At 46.5% G+C, this 21,670-nt stretch overlaps 1 protein-coding gene across 14 annotated transcripts in view; it reads right to left on the reverse strand.

Moving 5' to 3' along the window:
• The window catches only part of RBFOX1 (RNA binding fox-1 homolog 1), an 836,688-nt gene that overhangs the window by 507,516 nt on the left and 307,502 nt on the right, over window positions 1-21,670 (reverse strand). For all 14 annotated transcript variants that reach the window (XR_013601626.1, XM_078662952.1, XM_078662959.1 and 11 more), the window contains exon 2: window positions 17,952-18,194. Coding sequence is in view for 13 of the 14 variants with exons in the window: in XM_078662952.1 (XP_078519078.1) it covers window positions 17,952-18,194 (243 nt within the window). In the remaining variant the exon portion in view is untranslated. The remainder of the gene's footprint in view (window positions 1-17,951; window positions 18,195-21,670) is intronic.

A 21,670-nucleotide genomic window follows, 5' to 3' on the forward strand; every position in this document is an offset into this window, starting at 1 on the left:
AACTGGCTATTTTCTGCCGAGGGGCTCGCATATGGGCACGGTGTGGAAGCAACAGCAACTAAACGAGGGTCCTGAGCCCTACTTACTCTCTGCCCTTGTCCCTGTCATTTTTTGACCAAGGAAACTGCTGCAGCAGCAAAAGGAAAGCCTCAGAAATGAGCTACTACCTCGAACTGTTATCTAGAACAACAAGGCCTGAAACATAACCTAACCTGATAATGTAATGAGGACTGCTGTCCAGTGATTAGTCCTGCTTCATTGTTGCGGGGATGGACGTTACATTACATGACATCATATTTACTTGTAAATGTCATTTGTTCATTTATAAACCGCTGCCATTTCCTGCAGTCAGCATAGTAGGTTAAAGGCAGTAAGTTTATGCTTGAGCAAAGTATTTCTGCAAGCCCAGATATCTCTGCTTTCAAAGGATGTTTTTGGGCCGCTCGCGGACACATGGAAGCGGCTACATCAGATTACAGCGCTCCCTCAGGACTTCCCTGCTTGAAAATCTCTAATTGCAACACATCAAGAGCGAATCTAATATTGCACAAATAATAGCATTTAATGTATGATACTGTTCATTAGTTTTGTCTGCATACTGGTGGATCAGATGGCTTTTTAATTCTCAAATTAAATTTGAATTCAGGTCTGAGGCACAGCCTGTCTGCTTGTAGATTCTCGTGTTTAAACTACTGCACCGTTTGTGATGATGAATGCGTGCAACGGAGCCCATTAACCGGCGAAGCCAGGCTTCTCATCACAATGCGTTACCAGCTAAGGGACCAGAAAAGGGATACCATCTCCTGACACCCCCCCCCCCCCCCCCACACACACACACACACACACATTCTCACTCCCTGTGACCTGCTTGTTAACATCACTGGAGCCGGTATGACATAGTGCTTTGAACCTGACTGTTATAAAAATAAAATATTGCCCTCAGAGGGGTGTAAATATACAGAATGGGCTTTTATAATGTGGCGTCTTGTCCACTGGAGGGTAACATTTCACCCATAAGGTCTAAAGTTCACTCTAATAGCTGTGGCCACACAACATGAGCCCGCTAATTGCTCACCGAACAGGGAGGACGTCACGGCCTTTTTGGTGTCTTCCCCATCCTGTTAACTATCACTTCTACTAGCAATGGCCTCTCTCGAGAGAGGTTGTGCTGCAGCAGAGCGGGAATGTAAGATCTTGGTGCATGCATAGACTTCAAAACTGTATCACGCTGTGCTCTACTGGGCAAGCACAGTGTGCAACTCAGTTTGCAATTACTTCAAATATATGAACCCACACGGAACAGCAATTTCAGAAACATGGCTACCTTGTTGTGAAGTAAGGGTTTATTTGCCCCGTTTTCTATAATGTTCCTGTTTTAGCATACTGCAAGATTGTTACATGTCAAAACACTCTTGAAACAAATGAGACTGGGGTCCTGGAGACATAAAAATGTGACCCCGAGATGTAGAATATGTCAAATGTACCATGTATTTTCATAGATTTTGGTCAGGTCAATTTTTCAGTGAAATGAGTCCTTATGTTTTTTTTCTGTACAATTAAGCATGTTTAAGAAAATCACTCGTTCTTAGTTACAATGTAGGAAGTCCCAGTGATTAGGGCCGGATTGGCCTTAGCGGGCATTGGACGGTTTCCCAGAAGGCTGGAAGGGTGGAGGCCGGTATTTCAGTAGCAGGGGCTGGTTTTAAACCTTGGGGGCGGTTTTGCAGCGGCTCTGCAATATGGCACCCACTAACAAAAGCAGCAGTGCACACTTGGGCATCCAAACCCCCGCCGGCCCCGGCTGGTCCGCCAAATTGCCAGAGCTGCTTTAGGTGCCTGCGCCAATAGTAAGGCTTTTAAGTCTTAAATCTGCCTCCTGCCACATGAAACCACTACCAGTCGCTCCCTGCCCCTTTATCTCACTCTTGCCCGTTCCTGCGTTCTCTGTTTGAGAAGCTTTTTTGTCTTTTTCTTCCTCCATCTTTCCGCTTTGCATGTTTTTCTCTCTTGCTCTCAGTGAATGTCTGATGTGAAAAAATAAGAGCAGGCCACCAAAAATAAATGCCAGTGGCCACCACAGGTTCAAATTAAGCACTGAGAAGACCACACACTCCAGAAGCTTGTTCAGTGAAGAGGGGAGCATGTTTGTGGCTTTTCTGCTTTGAAAAGTGGGAACGGATTGGGGTAGCAGCTTACAGGGCCTGTAGATCCTATTTTATAATTGACTACTTGCAATTGGTTCTCTTTCGATCTAGCTTAGAAGGATGCAATATTGGCAGAAAAAGCCAACTCTAGACTCCGCGTGCAGTTTGAGCGAAAGGAGGCCTCATGGCTAAATACGTGCACGTGCATTAATTTCTTTATTTATCCCAGCTGTCAAATTGGCATTTGCATTTATTGAGTGAATGCGCAATCTTGCACAGCGCCTAAGGCAGCGCTATTCACATCAAGGTGATTGATCGATCTGCTCTGCATTTTAATGTAGCCTCTCTGTTGCGATGACTGGCAGTAGACAGTCTTTTAGCAAGTCCCACAATCAGTTAATGTGTATATGTGTCACTTACACAGGAAGGTTTTCTACCAGTATTTGTTTGTGTATAAAGGTGTCGCTGGGTATTTATGTTGTGCAAACCTAACCTGGAAGAAAAGGGGCACTCTGCATGGATGCAGGAAGTTAGATGATTTGACGTAGTCTCTCTCAAGGAGGGACGGCATCAGATATTTTAACTCAATGAGTGTTTTCCTGAAATCCAAAATAATACATGGTGCCTGATTAATAAATATATTTTTATAGATTTCCACTTATATTGGGATTGACAAAAATGTATTGGACTATGCAGGAAAATATGTTACCTCCTTCCCTGAACATACTGTTAAGAGTCGTCAGCAAGCTGGACTATCTGCAAATCTGCAAACCCATTGCAATGGGTTTGCCGATCTGGGGCAGTATTATGGATAGGGTGCCATGACGCACCATAAAACAGGTGCCATGGGGGCAGCGCATTCAAATGAAAAGCGGAGTGGCTTTGAAGCAGCTGCAACCATGTTTCACTGTGAAGGTGGCAACACGCCTGCACTTTTAAGCGGGGAGAGAGCTTCTCTTGCAGGTGGGTGCAGTGAGTGACTGTACTTGCCTGCAAGGGGGTGTCTCGGGATCTATAGGACTCCCTTTGCCCCTTCAAAAGGGCTGCCATCAGGGGGCATACTGACAGTTTGACATATTTTAGGTGGTGCACTGTTAGTGCGCCTCCTGACAGCTTCTTTGCCTTTACTCCTGCACCTATAATACGGCATGGACACAGAGGGCAGAGGGTTCCCTCATCAGTGTGGGACCATGCCCCCATGCAAATGAGGAAACGCCCTCTGGTGAAAGTGCTGGCGCTATATGAGTGCCAGTGCAATCTATTACAGGAAGGGCTGTACAAGCTTGGCTGCCCTTTCTATAATATCAAAGTGCCTTGGGTTGTGCCAAGTGGGCACCCATGACCGTTGCACCCCCGGGGCACTTGCCATAATGCAGCCCCTGTATGTCACACATTCTTTTCTTTGTCCACAAGGAAATGTTTTCTGTGTTCCCTTCTCATGTCTGCACTTGAAACACACCAACTGGTGTCCTTTATAAGAATCATTGTATTTACGTTTCCAGGATGACAAATAACTTTGCAAATGTTTGAAAATTACCAACCATGCAGAACCTCTAACTCCCATCAGGGGTAGGTGATTACACTCACTGTATAACTTCACTCACTCTTGGGTAGTTTGGCAATGAGCAGTCCGGCTCACCACAGAGGCAATATGTAAAGCATTGGCACAGCACTCTAACACAAAAAGTACACTCAACATCCCATAACAGACTTGTTAGACTTGGCATCATTGGTGTGGGTTCCCCCTGTATTTTTGCCTTTGCCTCCTGGTATTTTGCTGTGAGTGGACTTCGTTTTTGCTGGTCTAGATGCTCTGGGCACTTTGCCACTGCTGTTCAGTGCCAAAGTGCAAGTGCTCCCTTTGTCAATTGTTGTTATGAATTGGTGAATCCACTGTTGGCATATTTGATTTACTAGTCAGTCCGAAGTACAGTGCACTGTGTGTGCCCAGGGCCTGTAAACCAAATTCTGCTAGTAGGCTTGAAAAAGACACACAATTGATGGACGGAATGCATGACAAATCAAAACACTCACCCCCAGTCAAGAGATCTGGGTTAAAGCCATCATTCCTTTGGTCACCATGCCACCCAGGTTTAGACCTGGCCATATGCTCTCCATGCCACTGGAGTCAAGCTACCCTGGCTGATGAGGGGTGAAACCCCGAAACCGGTCCTAGGATGCTTAGTTCCAGTCCAGGGAGGACCTGGCATAGCAGTTTGGGCTAGACTGTTCCCATTGGGCGCAGGGTCAAGACTGATTTGCATATGGCTGGGTTCAAACTGGAATGGTTTGGGGAGCAAAATAAACTATGGATTTAGGCCCAGATATCTGTACTGGGGTGAATGTATGACATTGTTCTGCATTCTGTCCATCAATTGTTCTTTTTGCTAGAAAGCTTGCAGCACTGATTGTGCCACCTACACAAGCAGCCTTACAACAAGGTCTCAGGCCTGCCATTGTGGTGTCTGTGTGCAGTCTACTACTGCCATGTCGACCTGGCAAGTGCACCCACTTGCTAGGCTCTAACATCCCCTTTTCTTACATGTTAGTCAGCCCTAAGGTAGGCCCAAGGTAACCCTGTGGGCAGGGTGCAGTGTATGTGAAAGGTAGGACCCGCCTTGAAGGGCCAAATGTAGATAACTTCCATTTAACGAGTCCTTAATAGCGATTTTTAATGAATCGCTATTAAGGACTGGCTAAATGGAATGTAGGTAGGAATCGCTAAAATATTAGCTATTCCTTAACATTCCTTAATAACAAATCGGTAATTCAGATTCGTTATTAAGGAATACCTAGCCATTCATTCCTATGCGCTAAGAGGCCCATAGGAATGAATGGGAAGAGATTCACTATTAGCGATTGGGTATTACCGAATTGCTAATAGAGGGAGCTATTTCTAGGGTGCCAGTTTGGACACCCTGTTGCACCCCTGAATGGTGCATGTGTGCAAATGTATCGTACATACATGCCCTAAGGGCATGGATGTGTGCCACATGACACATTTCAAAAAGCAAAAAAGTGCTTTTTGAAAGGAAATCGCAACTTACCACCTACTTGAAGTTGCTAGTAAATTCCTTAAGTCTGAAGTGCACGGTGTTTAGTGCTACGTACATTGCATTTAAGGAATCGGTATTTCCAATTCCTTAAAAGCAAGAGCAAAATAAGGAATCGCTATTTTGCAATTGCTTATTTTGCATGTAGGTTTAAAGTCATCTACATTGCACTCAGCCAAATACCAGTCAGTATCGCAGAAATTTAACGCATTTAGCCACCTACATCTGGCCTGCTAGCGAAATACTGCCAATTTCATTTTTCACTACTGTAAGTCTATCTGTCCCCATAGGATAGAATGGGGAGTTTGCTCATCACGTCTTATGAGTATTACTGCCCATGTGCAAAGGTAGGAAAATAAAGTTTTAAATGCCTGAACTCAGAATGTTAAGATGCTTCTTTTAGTGAGTGTGATTTTTTCATTCTGGGTTTCAAACAACCACTTTTAGAAAAAAATAATTTTTTGCCTTACCATTCAGTGTGCCTCTGCTAGGTTATGTATTGACTGTCTGGCTTTGGAATGACAGGGGCTAGGGATGTGCATTAAGTTCAGACAGCCACTTGAGGGGTTGAGATGTGTCCTGCCTTTCCAGGGTGAGTCAGGGCTGGGATGAATGGTCCTGGGCTTCATTTAGAGTAGGGAGAGGAGATTTCTTTCACACCTGAATGGGCTTGGTCTGCCTTAGACAATGCTGTCTTCACATCGTTTCAGGAAACTGCACCAGAGACGACAGCGCTGGTTTTGGCTTGGCAAATAGCTTCTCTTCTGCATAGATCAAAGGATTTTTGTAGTATAAAAAGAGGGGCCCAGACTTTTAGATCACTTCTGTGAAATCAAAGGGAAACTTTTGCCAAGGAGTAGAGCTGGAGAAACCAAGGCGGAATACTGCCTCTGTAATGTTGCTGTCTGGGGTTGTCCTGCAGTGGCTACTTTCTGCCAAGAAAAGGGAAAAGGACTTTGCTGGGTGCTGTGTCCCCTGCTTGAGGAAGATTTCCAAGGGTTTTAAGAAGAGCTTGCCTCCTAATCGGAAGTCCCATGGACACAAAAACTTCACCCCCAGCTCCCCTGAACTTCCTTGCTGGGAGTTCTGACCTGCCAAAAGGTGTTTGTAACTGTTCTGGGCCTCTGTAGGTTGTTCTGGCTGTGGGAGCTGGAAAAGCAATGCAATGACAAGAAGCGCAATGCATCTGTACCTGTTTCCAAAGCATCACTGAAGAAACTGATGCAGCGCCTGCCCGGGGCTAGAGAATTCGCCGATTGCTGCATCGTGTGCACCATCCTCCCAAGTATGAGATCACTGCACCGATTACGCTGAAAGCCCTGCTGTGCGGCTCCAAGAACCCACGCATCATCCTGGATCGTCACACATCGCATCGAGGCGCCAGTTCTGTTGCATCATTGGGGGACGCAGTAAGAGACCAACGCATCACCTCTACATGCAGTATGAAAATGACGCATCACCTCGTTTCCAGTAAGGAACTGACGAGGGTATGGAACCGACACATCACCTTCCCTGCGAACCTTATTGTTTGTGTGCATGACGCATCCAAGGTACTTTGTGTGAAAAGTGTTGCATCTGCAATTTGCTTTCAACAGAACTATTTCTACAATTTGAAAGTCATATTTGTGTTACTGTATTGCGAATTATTGTCGTTTTGGTCTTGTTAGGTTTAGATAAAGATTAGTTATTTTTCTGAACTGGTGTGGTTTCTAGTTGTAGCATTTTCACTGTATTACTGTATGTGTTCACACATGCTTTACACACTGCCTCTGAGATAAGCCTGTCTGCTCGTGCCAAGCTACGAGCAGGGTTTATTTTAGAAGTGTATTCCTCTTAACCTGACTAGGAAGAAGCGTCCCTACTTAGACAAAGGTTCCTACCTTTGCCAACTAGAGACCCCCATTTCTAACAAGACTTCACTTGTGGTGTATGTAAATAAAGCTTGTATTCAACACACACGTTAATTAACACAACATGAACATCATGTATTTCTAGGCATAAATCACATTTGGAAATATTACTAGCAGTACTAGGCCCACCGTGTTAAAATGAAATCAGTACTAAGCATACTTGGGAAAGATCTTACTTTAACCCCCAGCACCCTTATGCAATGCAACACGTTGTCATAACACGGCCGCCATGGCAATTATTACAATTCAATACCACACAGTTATAGAGTGCACCCAAGATAACAATATCAGAAATGTTTACACCAGTAGTGGCTCCTGGAGGGAGTACTACAGGGCGGTGACGCAGGGCGGGGGAGGGGCAGGGTGGGGGTTGTAAACTCCAGATTATGGGTGAACGGAGGTAAGTGCACTCTAAAAGCTGTAGCCACACAACATGAGCCCCGCTAATTGCTCACCTAACAGGGAGGACGTCGTCACAGCCTTTTTGGTGTCTCTCCCATCCTGTTAACTATCACTTCTACTAGAGTTAGAGGGTGTGCCCAAGATAACATTATCAGAAATGTTTACACCTGCAGTGGCTCTTGGAGGGAGTGCTGCCATGCGGTGACGCAGGGAGGGAGAGGGGCAGGGTGGGGTGAGTAAACTCCGGATTATGGCTGAACAGAGGTAAGTATACAAAAATACGGATTTGGCTAGGGAGGAGTTCTTTTTTCCCCTGCCCCCCTTTTAGGGGACCCATAGCCCCTTTTGAGAGGGGTACCCCCTGTATATTGAATTGGTGGGTCGCTGGTTCCAGTTGCCCTCCCATGTTCCTCTGCCACTAGGGGATCCCCTTCAGTGGATGTTCACCCGGCCCAGGCCCTTTGGGAATACACCAGGCCCAGGGGATAGGTATAGGATATCCTAGGCTTTTGCCTGCCTGACTACCCCCTCACTTTGAGAAGGAACATGGGACCCTTCCTAAACCCAGCTACACAGGGAACTGCCTACACTAACACAAATCTCCCCCAACCGTGGTGGGGAGTTTGCCGGCCCATCCGACTGAGGGCCAACCCCACTCATCTTTACCCCATAGAAATAGAAATCCACCCCCTCCGAATGGACAGTTTGAGTCCTCCCACAAATGTTTTGACCAGAATGGCTTTCTTGATCAGGTAGCTCACCTTGTCCTTCCCTTCCAGTGTCAGAAGGTCATCTCTCCCAATAAGGTACGTATAGCCATAAGCTACCTCCCCAGATTTCCTCTGGGACCCTGTGCGCTGTCAAGGCTGCCTCGTAGGCTGCCAGCCATTTCCAACAGGAATATTGGTTCTATCTCTTTGTGAAGCAACCACTACTCTCACTGTTAGATGCAGCAGGTGCGCTGCCACCATTACTGCAGATGGACCCTATTTGTAGGGTCTAACATCCAAATCTCTGACGCTAAGCTCATGGGCCATCTTTTTCTCTTCCATGGCTAGACTCTTCTCAGGCAGGCTTGCTCGGTTTCTAATCTTATTTACAACAAGGGGTGGTGATGGACAGGTGACTCACATCTGAGTATACCCTTCCACGCTTAGGGTGGACAAAATTATTTACAACAAGGGGTGGTGATGGACAGATGACTCACATCTGAGTATACCCTTCCACGCTTAGGGCAAGGGCCTGCTCTTTTTTTCGGATTTAGCAAGTGCTAGTGCCTGCTCCTTGTCCGGTCTGGCAAGCTCTAACTTCAGCTTCCTTTTTTCCCTTCTGTCTATGGAGAACATGCCTCTGGAGAACACACTGCTACATGTGGCCTAGAAGACCTCAGATCCACAGGTGGTCCATTAGGAAACCCCTTGTGTTAACTCTTATCCCTCCCCACACTAAGGATCTCACAATTCACTGACTGTTGGAAGTGGCCCTTTCACAGGTTTGCCCTGGTGGGGGCCTGTGAGTGCAAGTTTCTGTTACCTGGCTTGGTATTTAAAAAGCTACTTTCAAGGTTCTGCATGTCTCTCATTACATCTGCGTACTCCCTGGGGGCTGTGTGCCGTGTCGGGAGGAGGTAGGGCATGTGCACGGGTGCGGTACACGCACCGGTAGTGAATGGCACCGAATGGTGTGTTTGGTGTGGTAGGGCCTGCTTCTCGGATTGTCTGGGCATGAGGGATCTTTGGAAAGGCTATTGAGCTGTATTTTGTACGTGCAGAAGAATGGCAGTACAGTGTTTGGCATTTATGAGTTAGTAATCGCGAATCCTCTCCGGTGACATTACTACTGTGGGAATGCCACTTTAGGAAAGTGGGCATTACTGTGCTCGTGACTCTGTGTGCCTGACAGCCTGTCTCCAATCCACAGCTGGGTGCAGGGGGACAGCTACATCTGTACATTCCAGATAAGACAGCCATAAACAAGGGGCTCAAGGGAAACTGCAGTCCTCTGACTCTGAGAGGCTTTCCTGGGAGGGTTAAGAGGGGGTGAAATTGGCAGCTGCATTCCAAGGGGCAGGGTCTTAGCCCCACTAAAGCTATTGACCAAGCCTTCTGTGGTAGGATGGCAGACAGGACAAAATTTAAAGAGAGCCATCCCGTTTCAAAGGTGGCCTTTTGAACTGATCTTATCTTCAAAGGCCATTGTGGGTATAAATACTGCGGCTCTGCCCTTAGGAGTTATAGACACTTTAGTGATTGGACCATACTACACTGGTTCAGCGCTAGGACATCATCAAGAGAAAATATTGAGGCAAGAGAGACGGCAACTGGATTATCTTCAGACTTGTGGTGTCTGAGGCTTGTCTTGCTTTAGGAAGGGGACTATCACTGGGTGGATTTTGTGGGATGTTGTTGGCCTGCAACTAATTGCCAACTGTCAAGGGTCGCGGCCCTAAGCAATCTCCAAAGCCATTGGTTTGCCGCCTCTCCACAAGATCCTAAGGACAGAAAGGATCTCCCCATTTTCAGGATATCGTAAAGCCTGCACAGAGTGTGGAACAAGTGGATGTGATTGTCAGTTGGGACAAGAACCGTCCCGCCATATGGAGCAATCACACTATGCAGAGGAGTGTGCTCATATCGATCAGAGGCCCACCTGGAGGTGCCTTAGTGTGAGAAGTTTGAGGAGTGCTGGAAAGTTTGCTTAGTCTGATGGACCTGAGCATACAACCAGAAACCTGTGCTAGCTCGCACTCCTACGTATGTGGTGTCTGAGAGATGCTGATGAGTGTTTGCTTAGTCCAGGACCCGAGCTGGCAGTCTAGACTGTCTCCAACCTTTATATTTGGAAAATTACATTGCCTAACATCAAGGCCTCAGTCTGAGGTCGCCGGCTCCCTCTCCCCGGATCCACGCCATAAGATGCCATGTTGTTGAGAATATCAAGACTGGACCGAAGGGGTCTCATTGCATCTTGTGTGCACCCACAGCTGGCTGCCTGGAGCACCTGCAGCTCGCACCTCCCCCGGAAGGGAAACAGTTTCCTAACTGGAAGAGAGCCAGCTTCCGGTGTGACTGTCTTTTGCCTGCATGGGGGATAGGAATCCAGCACTGTTGAAGGTGCTGCTGAGTGCCTCAGGGTCTATTCTGGAGGGGCAAGAAGAAATAACTGTGTCCTTCCCCTTTATGTGGGCCGGGCAATATTATCAAAGTGTCGCCAGTGGGTGCAATGTGTATAGTTGGCTGGGGTAGTTTGAATGGCTGGGTCAGGACGCTTAGTCAGAACCTGTGATTTCTTGGCCATTACAACTGTATTGGCAATGCGATATTGGGAATGTTGTGTGTTATGCTAATGTGCTAGTGGGACATTGGAAGACATCTGAACAGCCTGCTTATATGTTTTTGTCGTTTTGATGTGGAAGGGGTTGCTTGGATTGTGAACACTTCACTGGAGAACACAAATAGACTTATGTTGCTTACGAGGCGCAGGGCATAACGGGACAAGTGAATACCTATGACTAATGCAGATATGTTGATGCCATTCTGCTGCTTGTGAAAGAGTTTGACAATTGCATATAACTGTAAAGTATATATCCAATGTGTACATTGTTTTGATATCAATGTATGTGGAATACAAAGACCAGTGTTTTATACATACGGTGTGGAGCCTTTTTGTAGTGTACACAGAGGTGCGAAGGTCGTGTTATGCCAATACTTTACACTCTGACCCTGAGAATGAGCCTGACTGCTCTGTGCCGAGCTACCCAAAAGTGAGCAAAGGTTATCGGATAAGTTTATCATACTCATCCTATTTAGTATGATGGATTCTGCCTGGCTTTGATGCGTGCAAGCCAGTCAGAAACCACTGGGTCTAACACTGACCCTTCTGGGTGTGCCTCTGCCAATACTTGCAGGGCTATCTGGATCTGACTTTGTGGCACTCCCCCCTGTCAAACACCCCCCTCTCCTGCATAACTATAAGATCTGCATCACCGTACGCAGGTCCAGATCAGCCAAATCTAACAAGTCCTCCTGAGATAGGACCTCAGGCATGGTGGCAAACTAGCGGGAGCAGAAATACATATCTATGTGGAACAAAATTCACTGGCCCTCAGGTCTATCCTTCAGGAAAACCTTAGGAAACAAAGGAATAGTTTGCCTACGTGAAGTTGTGGCGCACAATTAGTTACTGTGTGATACTGTGCAAATGCAAGTCCTATCTACATCTCTTACCAACAAATGTCGGAACTGGCACTTTCTGGTTGGGTGAGATTGTGCCCCAGCAAGTCAGAGCCTACTGCTCTCAACAGGGGTAGGTAATTACACTCACTGTATAACCTGCGCTCACCCTTGGGTAGCTTGGCACTGAGCAGTCCGGGTTATCACACAGGCTATGTGTAAAGCATTGGCACAGAACTCTCACACAATAAGTACACTGAGCATCACATAAGTGACTTCACACGTGGTGTATGTAAATAAAGTTTGTATTCAATACACACATTAATTAACACAACATAAACATTATGTATTTCTGGGAAATATTAGTAGCAGTATTCGGCTGACCCAGGACCATCTCGCCTTCAGGAAACAACTCAAGTCCTGGCTGTTCGAGCAGTAGCATACCCCTCCCCCCAAGCGCCTTGAGACCCTCCCGGGTGAGTAGTGCGCTATACAAATGGCATGATTGATTGATTGATTAGGCCCAACCATGTTAAAATGACATCAGTAGTATGCACACTTAGGAAAGATCCTACTTTACCCCCCCCCCCCAGCACCCTTATGCAGTGCAACACGTTGTCAGAACTAGGCCCACCATGGCAATTATTACAATCCAATACCACACAGTTATAGGGTGCACACCAGATCACAACGATATCAGAAATGTGTACACACAGATCATTTCAGCACTTTTAAACAGCACTGTGGGACAAGGCCTCACAGGTAAAAACTAATGTCAAACGTAGTATTCTTTTGGTAAGGAATCAACATGTAAAACAACACCGCCATGGTATGCAACTAATAACAGGCAGTCCTCATGCAATCACTCCCATACACTCACTCAGCACTGCTACATGGTGCAACAGATACCAGGCAGGTCCGTATGGAGTGCACTCACACACAGCCCCATAATGAGGAGCAACTGATATCCGGCAAGTCAGCTGTTATACAAATTTGCCCCAAGCCCTCCCACACCTTTCAGCTAACCCCAACTACCCTACGCTCATGGGTTGAAGATAAAAAACATTCCCCCAGATACTAGGCCGATTGCAGCCAGAGTCACGCTTAGTCAGGGTCCCAGGAAATAGGGTGGGGGTAGGTAGTAGGGCTAATTAGATAACAGTCTACAAATGGGGGTTTGGCCACCACTCGGGAAGTTCACTCATGGCATGCAGAGCAGAAGCGGGCTAATGGTGATAGTTGTTCAATCAAAGTGTTCCACAATTAGCCTTCTGGCACCAGCCCAGCTCTGGGAAACAGGGGGGGGGGTCACGCAGTCTTTTGACCCACTTCCGATCACTCTCGGAAATGTTCCTCAACCCAGTCAATCACTTTTACCACCAAGGCCCGATATGGGTAATACTACCTGGTAACACAAAGTTGTCAGGCCAAGTGAGGAGAGAGCAGTTGATCCACTGCACTGAGGGTACAAAAAAGAACAATCGATGAATGGGAGGTGAAGCAGGGGAGCCTCTCAGAAGAAGGAGAGACCCCGTCAGACACAAGCCAATCAATGTAGCACCCAGGCAATCTCGGCACAATGTAACACAAATCTGCTCCTCTGCCCTTCCTGGAAATGAGGCACAACTTCTGGTGAGCTTTGACATGAGTGGCACCTGACAGTTTTGGTCACACACATTGAAGAGTCGCAAACTCAGTACCTGGAAATGAGGCACAATGTCTGGTGTTCATTGATTTAGTTGCACCACACAATATTGGTCACACACAATGAAGAGTTGCAAATTCTGTACCTCTCTGTAAATTAGGCATACAGCCTTGTGCACATTGATACAGGTCGCACCGGACAATTCCGGTCACGCACAGAGGCGCAAGTTTAGCAGTGCCACATGAAGTAGAATGAGGCACTACTATGGGCACGCCCACTCTCCGAGGGTCACAACCTGTGAATCAGACAGACCTATGGGCATGCACTCAGCGTGTCGCACAAGAGAGATGCAGCACGATCCAAAAAGCAGGCCAAACAGGGTCCCACAACTAGTGAATCACTCACCACCAACTAGACGCTTAAGCGGGTTGAGGCCCCCACAATGCAGGGGCCACACTAATTAGATTCGGGCAACACTTTTGTGGCTCCGAATAATGCAATCCGGTCTCCATGCACACTATTGAGTTCCACGCTCAATCCGCACTATGAGTCGGGATTCAGCAGATGATGTAGGCACTTAAGAGGGCACGGCTCTTAAGGTGTCATATGTAGATGGTGTAGGTCCCTCGCTGGTGGTATTTGATGTCCCTGAGACCTCCACAAGAGAACAGGGGGCAGGCCAACAAGCCCTTGGAGAGTACACTTCAGGATGCCACAGAAGCAGCAGGTAGTCAGCCCAGGACAGCCGCTATTCAGGAAGGGTGCACACTACCTTCCAATGGCAGTAAACCTGCTGGCACACAGATTCCTCTGGCAGTTTGCACCACGTGGTTCCAGAATGTCCGTTACCACGTCCCCATAAGTGTATCTCTGCCCTGCTGAAATATGGCACCAGTACTCATACTGTAGTGTGCTTTTGAAGTAGGAGGTGGCTCAGACGGCTTCCTTTGAACCACACGTGTCTCCCCTAAATTTCAGTCCTGTCTCCCATGAGGCATTAGAATGTATTAGAATGCAGATCTTAATCTTTAGTGGGGCCATGATCTGGCTTCCCAGAGGCCAAGTGTCAAAACCTCTTACTCCAATCTATCCAGCCAGGTCCTCAAATGGCAGAGGTTTGTTGCTCCAGTTGTAGCCAAACGTTTATGACTGTCATTTGGGAATGCACAGATGTGGCCCCCTAGCTTCCAGTCGAACCAAAAGGCGCACTAAGAGTTTTAGAGCAGAGAAACACCCACTTTCCAGAAGTGACATTTCTGATCTATTAATGATTTTCACAGGAGAAGGTTTATCATTATGACTCCAATGATAGGAAACATTATGAAACTGCTCCACTGCAAGCTGCTATTGCACACTAAATGGGTATACTTCACCACGTGGGCAGGGAACACACATGTGTACCTGCACTGTCTTTAAACTACCACTTGCTTCACCTGTCAAGACTTACCCTAGGGGTGCTTTAGTGCAAGTGAAAAGCCCCCTCGAGAGTGGCTAGAGGTTTAGAAAGGCCAACATGAGCAAATGTGCAAGTGTGCGTAAACAGGCCTGCAATTACAGGGTTGAGACATGTTTAAAAACATCATTGGTGCAAGTGAACACAAACAGGCCAGCAATGGCAGGCTTGAGGCATGTTTAAAAACATAATTGGTGGAAGTGTGCACACACAGACCTGTAATGGCAGACTTGAGACATGTTTAAAAACTTCAGGTAAGCACCACTTCCTTACATGTGTAGGAAGGGTGTGCACACTTTCACACTGCATTTACAATGGGAAAGTGCCCAGAGCCCTAATGCCACTATAAGTGAATCAGCAAACCCCAGTGTTGCCCCATGGGAAGAGCCAACCTCCCAGGTAGGGTAAACCCAAATGGAGCTTATCACTACCTGGGCATGGAATACCCATGTGAACCTGTCCTGCCTTTCACCTACCACTTGCTCTACTTCTCAGAGCTTACCTAGGGGTGCTCTGGTGGCAGTGAAAGGCAGAGACTGAAAGGCTAATGAGTTAGAAATGCCACCCTGACCATAAGCACAACTGCAAACCCACAGACCTGCAATAGTAAGCTTGATACATGTTTGAAAGGCTATTCTGATGGGTAGCGCAATCAGTGCTGCGTCCCACTATTAACCAGTGCAGTACCTGCCCGTGATATGTGTTGTACCTTTTTATAGGGCACTCACAGGTACAACACTTAAACCAATCAAGGAAGCATCCCTTCCTAGCACGTGTAGGAAGGGCGAGTGTGCTTTCACACTGCATTACAGTGGGAAAGTGCCCAGCATCCTATGGCCACGAAAAGAGAATCAGCAAAAACCAGGAGGAAAAAAGCTAAATTTTTAGAGAAATCCCATAAGAAGGGCCATGTCAAACAGACTCTATGCCTAAATATACATATGGAACTCTTACGTTAAACTTCATTGCGCAAAAACGTGTCTGCATGAGTAGGGCAGACTGAGGGCAAAGAGGGTCTAATTCCCCATCAAGGCATGGGATGGGGCCTGCTGAATCTATCTAGACCACGTTCAAATGGCAGCTGTGAATTATGTAAAAAACAAGGAAAATATGTAACATATCATTAAAACAAATAGAAAATTCAAAAGACAGTATAAACAAATAATTACTAGCACTGCATAAGCAGCTGGGTTGAGGAACAAAACTTAGTGAGAGTGCTCCCATCCTACCTTTGGGAGAAGATGTAAGCGCCAAGCTTCTTCCATCATAGAGGAGGGCCCCCCTTGGGATATAGGGTTCCTTTTATTTAAATGACTGGCTATCACTGTGCACAAGGTACATGTACTATGAGGAACTATGATTTGGGAGTTGTGAAATGAGTACAAGGCCTTCTGAAATGACTGAAATACCCTGATGCCATCGCTGTGCATAAGGGACATGTACTCCGGGGGACTAAGCTTTGGGAGTTGTGAAATGAGCACAGCGCCTTTCAACACAACACTATCAATTTCCATGTTTGTTGAAACCCTATGACCTAAGGTATCTCAGAACAGAATGTGGAAAGTGGGGATAACAGTATTCACCATCTTTCTTTCCGCCTTTGTATAACTACTGTACAATAGGACATTAAGATGTCATGGAGAACAAAATACGGATATTACTCAGCTATCGGTAATCACAGCTCTACTATTGAAATATATCCATTGCTGTTGAGGACTGATGCCACAAATCAAGATGTTGCACAGAGTGCTAATTAGCAGCTTCCTGAGAACAAAATCAAGTGCCAGAGAAACGTGTGATTAAAATTTTCAGATTCTTTTTATATGAAAACTCCTTCTCTGACAGGGGTTATCTCTTTAGTTAGTAAACTGCTGGAAATTAAAACAGTGGAGCAGGACTCTAGCCGCCTATTGGCACATTTTTTTAAATAGGTATCCGCGGGCCGTGGTAGGTGACTTACAATGAAGTCAATGGGGGAGGGAGCACATTGTCTATCAACCCAGCACAGTTCACCCATTGCACTCTGGCATCTGCAGTACGCTTATTTCTAGTTGCCGAGGTTTTTCATCAAAACTGGTGCAGGTAGAAGAGAGCAGACAAAAGTCATCTGGGGTTGCTGAAATGCTGCACAAGTTCTCACAGGTCACAGTATCGCACCACAGGCACATAGGTGCATCCCAGGTGAGCTTTTCAGCTTGTCGGCTCATGGGAGCCCTTTAAACACAAGTGGGTAGGGAGCACACTGCCTCTCATCCCAACACAGTTCACACCATTGCATTCTGGTAAATTCAGTACGCTTATTTCAAAGTTACTGTCGTTTTTCACCAAAGTTGATGCAGGTAGTGGTGTTATCTCTAGACATGTGTTTCTGGGTTTAGCCCTTTAGATGTAGTAGAAAGCAGAGAAATGACATCTTAGGTTGCTGAAATGCAGGCCATGTCTTCACAGGTCACAGTACCACTTCACAGGCACAGTGCAGAATTTCAGCAATCCCAGATGACTTTCATCTGCTCTCTACTACTTCTACCCACTACTGATGAAAGGCTAAACCCAGAAACACGTGTCTGAATATAACATCACTACCTGCACCAACTTTGGTTAAAAACTACAGTAAATTTGACGTCAGCATACTTCATTTACCAGAATGCTATGGGGTGAACTGTACTGGGAGCAGAGGCAGTTTGCTCCCTCCTCCCTTTGACTTACAATGAAATGTTGAGAACATTTGTTTGCCAGAAAGTATGTACCGCCTGTTGGATAATCTCTCCCCAGAATGCAGATTCATACATTTACATGTTCACGCAGTAGATAACATGCATCAGAAGGAACAGGAAATTAAATATTTAAGAGGTGGCACAGGTGAGTGTCACTGTGAATATGAGCATAAAGCCTACCTACCCACATAAAAAAGGGAGAACTGTCAGTCACTTCACAATTCTGAGATCTAATGTAATCTTCAAACTCCTCCATGACTTGCAATGTCCCTTTATTGTATGGTTCTAAATAATTTCATGGCAAAAATGTTATACTTTAAGTTCCAAATTTCTTGGAATATTTTGTAAGTGAAGGAAAAACATCCCAGTGCAAGATAAGTGACAGATAAGGCTAACTTTTGATGGTGTTCTCAGCAGCGCCTGACCTTTTCAAGCAAGCAGTATCAAAAAGAACTTACTGTGGCTGTGCCGGAGACAGTTTGTGCATTTGTGTCCGTTGCACTCTGTTCAGAGTGTGACTGAGGAGGCGGGTACATGTTTAACGTGTGCTCTGTCACCGTGTTCTGTCCCGTGTAGTCTGGAGCCGGATGTGGGTGTGGAGTTGTGTATTCTGCGGGGATGCCGTTCTGAGGTGGGGCAAACTGGGCCGAGGCATAAGGCTGCGCCATTGTGTCTGGAGGTGCTGTTGCTTCCTGATTTCCCTGAAAAACACAATTAAACAATTCATTATTTTCTTCTTGCTACAAAAGCATGGAGTATTCTGTAAATATAAACAACAAAATATGATTATCATTCAGAGTTTCATCGGCTTATAACCACATCTGTTGAGCTGAGAATCCTTTGAAGAAGTGCAGCCTCTAAATGTGTCATAAATCTCCAGTCTAATGTATTGTAATGTAAGATGTGCTGAGCAAAATGGGCGGAGCTTGTAAGGGATTTTGGGCATTTGCATACTCATAGCAATTTAAAGGGAGAACCATGAAATTTGCTCTCACCAGGAAATAACAAGAAAGAACCCACTCGTCACAGTCCCTACAGAAAAAATTGCGCTCCAACAGATCAATGATGCATTCACCTGTATAGAGAGCTTCAGATCATTTTTCAAGGCAGAATTGCAGAGAAAACACGTTTCAGTAATGTGATTGTCAAAAAGGTGCATCTTTTTCATGTTAATTCACATAGATTCTTTAGACATGCCTGCAGCCCGAACCACTGAACGGAATTACACCAAATTTGACAGAAAGCTCACTTTTGGTCTGCAGATTGTGCTTTTTGTTATTTGGTGTAAATCGGTTCAGTAGCTTGCGAGCTTTTAAAGAAAATCCAAATGTATTTATCTGCGATTGTGAAGTCTTCATGAATAATGACGAGCTTGTGCAGAAAACTGCAGAGCTCTGATTGGCTGCCTACACTTCAACCAGGAAGTGTTGGCAGCCATCTTGGATTTGGTTTCAGTCGAGTACCCAAAAAAAAATGAAAAAGTAAAGAGGGCAGGGTAGGAGTACACTGACCCCCAAGCCTTGGTCTGGTGGTCCCAGAGGAACCCGAGCAGGGCAGAAAAAGCGTTTTTTTTTTATGTGGCCACAATTTCGTGAAATTCATGAATGTGTGGCAAAAATGTAAAACAAACAAGCACAGGCACCAGCACAGTTTTTTAAATGGGTGGGCCAGGTCCCGGGGGCATTTTCTAAAAAAAGAGGGCACACAGGTCCCCCTCCTGATGCTCTTTGAACCACAGGGACCACCACCTCGATGGAGATTATTATTAATTTCGAGATCCAGGGACAACAAGCCCCCCTGGGGTTCATTGGGGACCAACACCGTGCCAGGGAAAATTCAACAAAAATGTGGGGGCCACACAGACCCCCTCACCCCAGGGACCACCACCTCCCAGGGACCAAAATAACATTTTACAGAGGAACAAGGCCACTCAGCCCCTTCCCAGGCTTTATACAGCCCCAAGGACCACCTCCTCCCTGGCCCGTGAACAATTAAGGAGTGGGGTGTCTGACTCCCTCTCCTGGAGCCATGCATGGCCCTGGGGATCACCACATCTCCCAGGGACAGCTCCTGCTATGTCCCAGGATGCCAGGATGAAGGACTGTTTATCAAGTGCAGCCTTAGCCTAGAATTTGTACTGGAAATTTACCCCAGGAAGCAGACATTTTGTGCAAAACTGTGGGCTTGTGTTGGATAAAAGGGCAGATGTGGTGATTGTATGGCTGAGACACTCACACAGCTACTGACACACCCACACAGACACTCACACATCCATTCACAGACACACTCAGCCACTCAGGCACCCACTCACAGATCCACTCAGACCCATACACCCACTTGCAGACCCATCCAGACACTAATATACTCACTCACAGACCCCTACAGCCACACACTCAGCCATTCCCAGACCCACTCAGAGACTCCCACTCCCACTCACACACCTACACCTTCAGATAGTATCCTATGGCGACGATACGCAGCTGGTCATCTCCCTGTCGCACGCGCCCTGTCTTGCGGCAGATAGTTTCCGGTCGTGTATGAAAGATCTTGCCAACTGGATGGCTATGAACTGTCTGAAACTTAATGGCAGCAAGGCAGAGGTGCTTGTGGTGGGGAGAGACCAGTCTGCTTGGTCGTCGGCATGGTGGCCATCCTGTCTGGGGCCGACCCCCACCCCCTGTCAGGAGGCAAAAAACCTGGGGGTGTGGTTTGATGCGGGTCTCACCTTTGGGCCCCAAATCAACCGTGTGGTGGGTATGTGCTTTGGAGTCTTAAAAAGGCTGAGGAAAATTCAGGAACTGCTGCCCACGGAGGCCCGTAAAACCCTGGTTCATGCACTGGTGACCGCAAGGTTGGATTATGCGAACCTGCTGTACCTGAGGGCACCTGGGAAAAGCTTCGGTCGCCTTCAAGTGCTGCAGAACGCGGCAGCACGCCTGATCCTCAGGCTGCCCAAAAGGGCGCCCTCGATGGAGGCCTTGCAGAGGCTACACTGGCTCCCCGTGAGGAGCAGAGTAGAGTACAAGGCCCTTTGCACCTGCCATCGTATCTTGAATGGCAGGGCACCTCGGCCACTGCAGAGCCTGATTGAGCCCTATGAACCTGCTCGAGCATTAAGATCTGCGGGTGGGGGACTGTTAAAAATCCCCATGGTGAAGAAAGCCCGCATGGGAGGAAGATCGTTCAGGTACTTAGCGGCAAATCATTGGAACAAACTTCCGGTGGAGCTACGACTAGAACCGGCTGAAACTAGGTTCCGTGCTAAATTAAAAACATACCTATATGTCAGGTAGAATGCTCGCCCCTCAGTTAAAATTCTAGCATCCGCCTCTCTCACCATAGCGCGGGGACACGCCGGTGTGCGTAACTCAGCGCTTTACAAATGCCCCTATTATTATTATTATTATTATTACTCAGAGACTAATGCACCCACTCACAGACCCACACAGACATTCATTAACCCACTCACAGACTTACTCACACGCTGATTGAGGCACTTGCAAATCCACCCAGATACTCTCACACGACTCACAGACCCACTCAGACAGTCACTCAGACACTTATTCACCCTCTCAGACACCCAATCAGACACTCATGAACCCACTCACAGACTCACTCAGCCACTCACTCGGACACCCAGTGAGAAACCTATGCAGTTACTCCTAGACCCACTCGGACACTCACACACCCACTCACACATCCATTGAGATACTCATGCACTCACTCTCACACCTAATGAGACACCCATGCCCCCACTCACACACTCATTTTTAAAGGTTGCAGATTACAGCTAGGAAATACATTTAAAAGCCTTAGAAATTCACTTAAAAACCAAAGATTTGAGAGATGTTATAATTAGGAAATAACATTAAAAAAACACAGAAAGTCACAAAAAATCTATGTTTCAGGGAAGAACATCTTGCAAAAGACAAGCCATGTTCTCTAGTAGGTGAGACCATAAAAAAGTTGGGAATAATTCCCCAATACGGCTGAACTTCCTCCTCCGGGATAATGAAGGTGGGATTAACTCAAACTACTTCCCTTGCCAACCAACATTTATACCTAGCTTTACCTTTCTCTCCTCCCTACACCTTTTAAAATAGGATTGTAACGAGGAAGACTAGAAGTTGGAGAAATTAAAATTACTGGTAAATAATCTGACCGTTCCTATAGTCCT

Source organism: Lissotriton helveticus, chromosome 10 (genome assembly GCF_964261635.1).
Source record: "Lissotriton helveticus chromosome 10, aLisHel1.1, whole genome shotgun sequence".
NCBI classification, from domain to species: domain Eukaryota; kingdom Metazoa; phylum Chordata; class Amphibia; order Caudata; family Salamandridae; genus Lissotriton; species Lissotriton helveticus.